Source organism: Morone saxatilis, unplaced genomic scaffold, assembly GCF_004916995.1.
Source record: "Morone saxatilis isolate NCDOM2014 unplaced genomic scaffold, NCSU_SB_2.0 Contig11, whole genome shotgun sequence".
Taxonomy (NCBI): domain Eukaryota; kingdom Metazoa; phylum Chordata; class Actinopteri; family Moronidae; genus Morone; species Morone saxatilis.
The window spans coordinates 24,578,184-24,588,233 of NW_023339663.1; the positions used below are offsets into that span (position 1 = coordinate 24,578,184).

At 43.3% G+C, this 10,050-nt stretch overlaps 1 protein-coding gene across 1 annotated transcript in view; it reads right to left on the reverse strand.

Annotated features, from left to right (window-relative positions):
• igf1rb (insulin-like growth factor 1b receptor) overlaps positions 1–10,050 on the reverse strand; it is a 53,007-nt gene that overhangs the window by 12,688 nt on the left and 30,269 nt on the right. The window contains exons 6-20 of the mRNA XM_035651857.1: positions 9,552–9,760; positions 9,165–9,291; positions 8,731–8,966; positions 8,136–8,303; positions 7,815–8,022; positions 6,599–6,903; positions 6,296–6,429; positions 5,642–5,801; positions 5,401–5,500; positions 4,675–4,745; positions 4,336–4,565; positions 4,097–4,204; positions 3,502–3,664; positions 2,865–2,994; positions 2,588–2,722 (exon numbers count right to left, since the gene is read on the reverse strand). Coding sequence (XP_035507750.1) covers positions 2,588–2,722; positions 2,865–2,994; positions 3,502–3,664; positions 4,097–4,204; positions 4,336–4,565; positions 4,675–4,745; positions 5,401–5,500; positions 5,642–5,801; positions 6,296–6,429; positions 6,599–6,903; positions 7,815–8,022; positions 8,136–8,303; positions 8,731–8,966; positions 9,165–9,291; positions 9,552–9,760 — 2,484 coding nt within the window. The remainder of the gene's footprint in view (positions 1–2,587; positions 2,723–2,864; positions 2,995–3,501; positions 3,665–4,096; positions 4,205–4,335; positions 4,566–4,674; positions 4,746–5,400; positions 5,501–5,641; positions 5,802–6,295; positions 6,430–6,598; positions 6,904–7,814; positions 8,023–8,135; positions 8,304–8,730; positions 8,967–9,164; positions 9,292–9,551; positions 9,761–10,050) is intronic.

Genomic DNA, 10,050 nt, shown 5'->3' on the forward strand with positions numbered 1-10,050 from the left:
AGATAACTTCTGTTATGAGTTGGCACTATACAAATAAAATTAAATTGAATTGACTTGACCGATTTATTTAACGGAAAATACCTATATAGACATTTGAGGGCTTAAAGAGGAATGGAATCGATTTGTATGAGACGCAGAGGGCCATGACAAAGCAGCGTTGGTGTTTGATTACCTGGAGTGAGAATGTGTTGCCTCAATACACTCAAGCCATCGCTTCTGCAATGCTATGTGATGTGAGGTTCTCTGTAAGGTACAATTTTTCAGAAAGTTTCCCCCTCTATATCACAGTAGCTTCTGTCTTGGTAAATTAAAAGCAAGTGGCCACAACTCAATGACATATCCGTCCAGCCGAGCAACAAACATAATGCATAGCACACATCCATCAAAGGCCAAACACCAAATGTGATGAACTGCTGAGCTTCTGTGGTGACATCCAACATTTTCATTACCTTGAGAGCCCACTACATGTAGAGATAATCTCTGAAAGAACAAAATGTACTCTGTTTTATTGGAGTACCCGACACTAAAACTTGATATGAAGTGTCAACATTCTGCAGTGAGAGGCTACCGCTGTGTCCTCACTTATTGATCTCTCCTCCCAGCGTGCGATAAAGGGAAATAATAACCAAACATTATGTCCAGCCAACTGTTCCTCATGATCCAAGTTCGATCCCATCTGCATATGCTCAGCGAGGTGTGAGATTAGGCCCCCGATGATTTGTGACTGTAAGTTAATTCAGTCCTGCCATGCAGAAGATATCTGATCTGTGGCGCGATGCTTTATTTAGGGAAATTAGAATTTATTTAGCAGCACAGGGCGATGTGTCAGTCAGTTGTAGAGCACAACTTGACAAAAATAAATCTAAAAACATTATTATGCTTTCATAGAATTGGCAAATAGTGATTTCAACTAAATGGTATGTTTGGTCCATTTAATCTTGTCACATGCAGTGTCTCATCCAAAGCAGCCTTCACTAGCATGGACCACGCCACAACAATATTTAATCTAAAGGTTAAGGATGGATGAGTTGATGTGGATGTGAATGGGAGAAGGTGGAGAAGTTGTCTTCTGTTAGATTGCTCTGGGAGGACCTGCTGAAGGCTGGGCAGAGGGAGACTCAGTGTGGGGGTTTGGTCTCAGGCGGGTTTCCACACCGGTACCTAGAATGAGCTGTGGAAGAGGTACACACTGATTGAATAGGAAGAGAGGATGGGGAGAGAGGATGAAGAGATGATGGGAAGGGAAAGGGAGGGTGGGTCGAGAAAACTTCCAGGGCTGGAAGAGTGATTAGAGGTGTGGTTAAACTCCATTTTTTAAAGATCTCTCCCAGACATGTATCATTTGGACTACTTACAAATATTCTGCCTGCACAATAATATGTGTCTCATATGTTAAGATGTCTCCTATTTACTACTCTACACTATCCATTCTCAGTGTATGTGCACTCGTGGCTTCTACATCACACTGTATAAACTGCATACTGGACCAGGACTGACTTCCAAACTATTTAATGTCACAAATCACACTTGTAGGCCCCGCCCCTTAAAAATCAGATTTTCACTGAGCACAGAGAAACTTTTCATTTTCAGCAGATTAATGTAAAAACATCCTTCTAGTATTTGAAAAGTGTCCTGAGATAACTTCTGTTATGAATTGGCGGTATACAAATAAAATTGAACTGAATTTCCTGCGCAGATAAGATCAATACTACTCTTTATCTGTCTTTTAAATAGATTCTAGCCAGCAACCGGTTAGCTTCACTTATCACAAAGCTGAAAACGGGGAAACAGCTAGCCGACTGTATCCACAAGGTAACTAAAAACCAAACACGCCACTTCAGGATTTGTACGTATTAAAGTAATTAAATATCACGTGTAAATTATTGAGTACTTGATATGCTGATAGGTGGATTTTTCCATCATATCTTTGTGCAAAGCCAGAGTAGCTGTTTGCCCGTTTCCAGCCTTACTGATAAGTTGGACAGATATTAGTATTGATATTCTGATGCAAATCTCCAAAACAATGCAAATAAGCATATTTCCCAAAATGTCAAAGTATTGCTTACAGCTGAGTTGCTTACGCAGGAAGCGGTGGATCAGAATTAATGTGTCCTCTCAAAATCTAATGCAAAGCTACCACATATGCCATATGACGCTTTAAAACAATCATTAAACAAGTGTCTTTAGACATATACGTTAATGGACAACACATGTATTCAACAATTGCTGTTAGAGAATGCTATGCCTTCACATTTGTTCTCCTCATGACTTCAACATCTGATGCTTCCTTCAACGTTTTGTGGTCTGTGGCCAAATTTGTCTGCCACGCTCACAACTCTTTTAATGTGGATTTATACTCGGGCTGTTTCATATTAAGAACAAATGCACCATGGATGGAGCACGCAGTGACAAACAGGCGGGGCGTGAGAGCAATCAAAACTGTGGGCAGCATTACTGCTTCACTGTTTGTGTGAGTAAACAGTGCTCACTTGTGATTTAACTAGGAAAGTAGGGGAAAGTATTGCAGACAGGAAGTTGAAGTGTAGATAGAAATGTGTGAAATCTGCTGTGTGTGTTGGTGTCTTACAGCATGTCAGGACAGTTCTGTGGTTTCTCCAGCAGCCCTCCCTCCATGACGAAGCGGAGCACCTGCTCATTAGACAGACCTTGGTAGGGCTGTTCTGCCAGAGTTGCAATCTCCCATAATACAACCCCGAACGACCTACACATGGGAAGAGAAGGAGGGGGTTAAGTTAGTATGTCTTCCAGTATCACGACCAGACTCCAACATATTTTTGGAAGCAGTAAACACAGAAAATGAAGCCACCATATGTGTGTTTGTTTGTTTGTGTGCACCTGCTTACCAGACATCAGAGGTGGTGGTGAAGACTCCGTCTTTCAGAGACTCGGGTGACATCCAGCGGACGGGGAGCAAACCCTTACCACCTTTGCGGTAGTAATCGGTCTCATAGATGTCTCTGGTCATGCCAAAGTCTACACACACAACATAGGTACACACACAGGGAGGAGGAGATGCATTGACAATGTCTATAAAAAAGACCCCAAAGCATTTGATGAAGATGGTTTTAACTGTTTTAAAAAGTGTAGGGTGTAAATGTCCTCAGACTTCTTGTTATTGTACTTGTTGTGTTGTATGGGTCCACATATTCCACAGGAGGGCGCTCTTTACTGAGAATATAGGCCTAGTCATATTATTATAGTAACCATAATCCCCTACAGATCACTCACTACTGGTGTTACAGACATTTAAAAAATGCCATTGTGACCATAATTGTCTCAAATGAAAATAAATCTGGAGACAAGATGTCTTCAGCTCGGGATCTGCTGATGAAAACACAGTGACAGAGCTTCTGCCCCTCAGTGGGTTCCCTTTACTTGGAGTAAGGTTACCCTGATGACTTGGTCATCCAATGATTTTATAAATTCCATGTAATGAGCACCATCTCCCACTTCTGCTCCATAGATCTGACAGTTCTTTACCTCCTATCTTTACAGTGAAGTCCTCAGCCACCATGCAGTTCCTGGCTGCCAGATCTCTGTGGACAAACTTATTGGCGTTGAGGTAAGCCATGCCGTCGGCGATCTGACCGGCCATCTGAAGCATCTTCTTCAGAGGAGGGAGCGACAGGCTCGACCACTGCTGCTGGAGACAGAGAGACAGACAGATGGGAGAGAGTAAGTCCACAGAAAAAGAACAAGGTCTTACAGCTGAGCCAAAGGTTACCATTAGTGATGATTAGTTATGTGCCATGTGATCAGTTCACAGCAAAGTATGGAGTAAAATACAACCTTTAGTTTAACTTACTCCAAGTATATAAGTTTAAATGATAAATCCTGATATTAATGCCACTAATTTACAGCTAACTGGGAATAAGTCTGCACATCTGCAGGTTCAAGCTTAAGAACTTGTTTCTTGGGCAACAGCTGGAGGTAAATTTTAAGTCGGCAGAAAAGTACAAACTTGTGTCAATTCTAATCATCAACAATCAAATCAAGCAGTTATCCAGTTATCCATGTCCACAGAACAGGGACCTGGTGGGAAGGAGTCGATGCAGGTAATTAGGTCAGACGGTACCTCTTTCGGTCGGAGAGAGCGTAAGTAGCTCTTCAGGTCTCCCCGAGTCATTAGCTCCATGATGACCAGGGTGGGTTGGCCCTGAGAAACCACTCCCAGGAGACGAACCTGCACCAAACACAGCATGCCACCATCACCATGACACAAGAACTGACTGAAACTGTACAATGTAGAACACACCACTGTGCTGTAGGATCTTAATGTGTGTGTGTGTGTGTGTGTGTGCGTAGTGTACATACCACGTGGTGACAGTTGAACTCCTTCATGACAGAGGCTTCATTGAGAAACTCTATTCTCTCCCTCATGCTGGCCGACTCGTTGACGGTCTTAATGGCGACGCGGGTCTCCGGTTCATCTTTGACCACGCCCTTTGCCAAGCCCTCGTACACCATGCCAAAGGACCCCTGCCCGAGCTCACGACTCAGGGAGATCTTCTCCCGTGCCACCTCCCACTCATCTGGTACATACACTGCACAGAAAAGAAAAGGTGTTAATAAAAGACCCTGCATAGATGTTTTCAGTTATTCTGACAACAATAAAAATGTGCACTACATTTCTCACATACACATTTCACTCACTTTCTGCAGCGCTGAAGTACTCTGGATTGACGGAGGCGTACAGGACTCCATTTCCAAGCCGGTCGCTGTTCCTGACCGAAACAAAACAAAAGTGTTTACAGGCACACTTGCACATACCGCACATACCGCACACACACACACACCACATACTTGGGATGTGCATGGTGTATAATCATACATTTCACAGTTTTAGCATCCAAAGACCATTGGCAAAATGCTGTATTTCCTTAACATTCATTGTCAAAAATTTTAAGTATTTAAAATCACACAGAAATAGATGATTTTTCTGACATCTTAAGTTTCCTTCAAGATAAATATTTTGACACCAACAGATACTAAATATTATGAAAGGTACAACCACAAACACAAGAGAATGCCAATGACAAAATAGAAATTCTAACTTCATTTGTCACCTAGTTTTACAGACTATGATTGGTAAAAGCATTTTGCTTTGGTCGGTTTGTTGGTTCCAGTGGTTTGTCATTAAACACAGATCCTAATGTGAGCACACTGACCATTAGCAACTAGTTGAAACATTTATCTAGTGGAGAGAGAGAACTCTGCTACATCATCATGAGGTGCCCACAGAGTATGTCCTGTAATCTCAATCTAATCTTCAATATATTTTTCCCAAGGAAGCATACACAACATTTAAGTACAGAGGTCTTTATTGATGAAAAAAGTATACTGAGACTAGTTTGTATAACAGTAAACAGAAACACACACCTTTTCCTGTTGAGGACCACCAGCATCGCGACTAAAAGGCAGATGAAGAGGATGATGGCGATGGGAACAAAGATCATAGCGTAGAGGACGTTTTCATATCCTGTCGGGTAAAACACTTTGGTTACTTTAATTATTACAGTGAACATTATTTCTGCACTGTGACAAAATAGGTGTAGAGATACAGTGGAAAGTAGTGATGGACTTTGATTATGCATGTGTGAGATGAGTGTGTGTGTCTTACGTTCAGCCACATAGAAATCCAGAGTGGGTGTCCAGGAGCCGTTGCCAGCCAGTGATGTGGCTCTGACTCTGACCGAGTAGTTTCCTGGACTGAGGTTGGACAGACGAACGCCTTGCTGGGTCTGATACAACTGAGCAGACACACATTCGTGCTTCTCGGTCTGAGACACACACACACGTACACAAACACACACAAGAAAGAAAAGAAAAAAGCTCATCATAGACTGAATTTTACATTTTTAAATTCAAAACTGAATTTAAGACCTGCTGTTTCTCATCTTCACTGTGCAACAAACAGACAGGATTTTCAGAATCAGCCTCGCCTTGCTCATGATTAATAAATAAAGGGGGTTCACTATGTCATGTTACTTATATACTCAGTTGACTGGATGTTAATTTAGATTCTTATAACCTACAAACGAGGAGGCAACAGACTAATTCAGTCAATGAAGCCAAAGTATGCATGTATAGTTTGCATATAGGATAAGGTATACTAAATGACAGAGGGGCCAACAACCAGCATTTCAGATGTGGACAGCACTAATAAATAGACTTCTGAATAAACATTTTGAGTTCATTGTCTTGCTTCTTAGTTCTTGTGAAACATGGCTGCTCCTCAGTGAGCTGGCAGGTAGATGAACAGATGTTGTCTTACCTCAGAAGCCAGTTTAAACTTGATCTCATACATAAGGATGAGTCCGTTGGGGTGATGTGGCTCCGGCCAGTGCAGAAACATCCAGTCCTCATGGCCCTCAGAGGTCACTGGGCCGGGGATGTCGTCAGCCTTTTCTGCAGAACCGCAGGGAGAATAGGTTACCATGGCGAACACATAGGTCTGAATATAGCCTCATGCATCCAGAGTATTTTTTAACAACTTCTGCTTCAACATGTACCAGCTACCATTAGAGTTCCGGTCGAAATATGCTATATATTGGTATGAGATCACTTCTCCTCTAACCTGCAGGCTTGGTTCTGGAGAAGACGAACTCTGCGGCGCTGCAGCGTTGGACCTGTCGATTGCAGGCGTGAATGTCGATGCGGTAAACTGTGAAAGGTTGCAGGCCAGAGATCTGCAGCTCCCGCTCCGTCACTGCTTGCTCCACAAACTCAAACTCTCTGTCTGCCGGCTCCACATCCGCGGTGCTGCTGTTACCAGCGGCTTGGAGAGGCGGGACAGTGCTGCTGTTGGTGTGCAGACGGTTGCGGCGCGAGTGAGTGGAGTTGGCTACCCCAAAGAGATCTCTGCGGCGACGATCTGATGGCCTGATGGTGAGAGGAAGAGGGTGGTAGAGTGGAGATACAAGGGAGGTAAGGAGGGATGGATGGAGGAGAAAGTTGCCAGGGAGAAGTTTTAAGAGTAGGGAAACATCTAGAAAAATCTACAAAGTCAATTTATTTTCCTCTCCCAAATGCTAGGAGGGACATCTGGAAGAAACTGGCAAAAGTAAAATGAAAAAGTAACATTAACAAAGAGATGTACTGCAGATGAGCAGGGCTTTGTTTACAGAAGTTGATGAAGCACAACATATGACTGTCACAAGGAGGTATTGTTTTAGGTTCCATGTTGATCCCAAATAATTCCTCGTTCAACCTTAAGTTTATAACTGACTTGGTTGTTTCCATTGCCATTTGGCCTTAAGCTAAGCAGCTGTGATGAAACTTGGTGGGCAGATTCTAAATAAAATTACCAAACAGCTCGGTGGATTTTGTAGGTACTGAACTTTTACAAGCAGTTATATGCCAATATGTGATATACCAAACCCAAGCTGTATTCAATGTCATGACATTTGGTTAAATGGGAGAGGAGTTAGTTTTTTTATCCCAGTAGAAAAGAGTGCGTACCAGGTTTTGTTTAATCTAATGCCAAATGTGTATAAGTTACACTTTTCAAGAGCTTTACCAATTTACTTGTAATTAGATTTCTCTTTCTGCGTAAGTGTGTGTGTGTGTGTGTGTGTGTGTTTGGAGATAGAAAATGTGATGCAGATGTCTGAAGAGCAAAGCAGCAGACAGACAACCTAAATCAAGCAGAGCCAATGAGGTAAAATCTGTCTGTGTTCATACATTCATATTTGAGTTTTTGAAGTCATCATTATTGTGGTTTAAACAAAAATATTAAGTTAGTCAGTCCACGCCTGTGCCATGCAGCAACGCAATGAAGATGAGTCGCCTACCTTGGTGTAAAAATAGAGTTGTGCAGGAAGTTTTCAAAGACTTTTCGGTAAGAGGCGTCAGCAGCTTCGGCCTCCAGGTCCTCGACTGATTTGGGGCAGGGGCAACAGGGGCCTTTGTCTGCCCCGTCAGGGTCTGGCTTAGTGGGTTTGGTGTCCTCTTCCTGGTCTCCCACACCTATGGCAGCAATCCTTATGGGGATCTTGAGCTCTGGATGAGGAAGCAGAGGATGCGTTGTATGACACGTGTACTCTAATTTAACAACTAGCGATAAGGTGAAATGTATACGGTGTGTGTGTGTGTGTGTGTGTGTGTGCGTATACCTTTAGAGCAGTAGTTGTGCTGATAGAGCTCTCTGTCTTCAGCTTGTTGCTGCCATCTGACCAGGTAGTAAGTCTGGTTTCCATTTGGTGAGACAGGGGGTGACCAACGCACCACCAGCTGTGTAGATGAGTTAGAGTACGCTCTCACATCCTGAGGCATGGAGGGTGCTGAAACAGAGACAAGAACTAAATTATGCTGATCTCAGTGTCACCCTGTGGCTGTTTGACACAGCAAACCTGATTTTTAAGAACTTGTAGGATAGGGCCTTTCTCCTTCAGGCTGGGATGCACAGTCTGCCAGTGCAGATGTGATCCTCTGACATCAGAGCACTGCTATGACTTTACAGTGCAGCTGGATTTATTTAAAGCGGCCTTCCATTTCATATAATTATATTAAAGCTTTTGTAAATCAGTTTTGCTCCATCTCTTCGAGTTGCAGCTGTGTTTACTAAAACAGTCTTCCTCCATCTCCTTACACCATGTTTGGATCACATCCAGAAACGCTATCACACTCATCATGAAACAATCCCATCTGATAATGAAGCGGCAACATTTGGTTGCTCGTAACCTTGATGACTTATTAAATTATATCTACCTGAAGGGCTGGTGCGGATGTAGACCACCTTGCTCTTCGCACTAGGCATATGTTTATCATCCACCATCAGTATGATTGCCTTAACGAATACAGCGTACTGCGTCCAGGGCTTTAGGCTGGACAGCAGGACTCCTGGGTCTGAGTCCTTGTCTGGCCTCAGCTCCACATCCACCATATTCCAGCTGTTGGAGCCACAGCCATCCTGCCCCTCGAACTCTGTGATGTTTTGGTATGGCCTGAAAGGGAGACGGTTCGAGTCAGAGGCTAGTGCATAAAAAACACATACTTACAAAAATACAAAAAAACAGGGGCCTTTAAACAAGTTGATTGATAGGCTGAGGGAATTAAGTTCCAGCTCCTGCCACTCCTACAATCAGTAGAACTCAGCCTGGGGCAGGAAGCAGCTAACGACTGAACGATTCTGAAACACTTACGCCTCCTTGTAATAGACGATAAAGCTGATTAGGTCTCTGTAGTCGGGGGGACGGTAGCGCTGCCAGGTCAGTTTGATCCTTGTACTGCTCGTGCTGTTGGACTTAAACTTCAGGATAGCACTTACACCTATGGAGACAGGAACGAGGGAGTGAGAGCAGACTTAAAATCAAAGTACGTCAATATGTGTGTGTGTTAAAATGTGTGGCAATTAGTCTTGTTGTATGGGGTAGTGCAGTAAATATTGATACCTAATACAGAACAACACCAGGCTCAGAGGGAGTGTTTGCAAGCAAACTGTTAGTAAGCTAGAGTAACTTCTGTACATGTACTGGACATGGCAATTTAAATTTTTGTGGTTTTCAGACTGAAGCTCATGTGACCCTTACAGCTGGCTCTGTCGCCGTTGTTTCGGAAATCGCTCTCATCAAAGCGGCCCTGGATGCCCGTCTTCTCCCACATCTTGCGGATCTCAGACGTGCAGAGCTTTGGGTTGGCTCTGAAGAACAGCTTTCCTGCCTTGATGGTGAGGTTGTGCTGCTTCCAGTCCCAAAGATACTGGAGCTGCTGGTTGTCAAATGCTGAGAAGGCGTACATGCTAGAGGGAAGAAAGAAGAGAGGATGAATGCATGAGAGTTGACAATGAGCTTTTAATTCTACATTCACAGTATACTGTTGTTGTGTTGGGTTGTTGTTTGTATTGTGATTCATGCCAAGCTGAAGGCCATCAGGGACAATGGCTCATTGTCACAGCACAGAGCAAATAACAAGGGTATATAGAAGTGACTCCTATATACCTGCGTGTCCTTTTCTATAAGGTGGAGCTAAGCTAGTCATATAAAAGGTAGCAGCAGATCTCCACGTTCATCTGGTGGTTTAATGACAAAG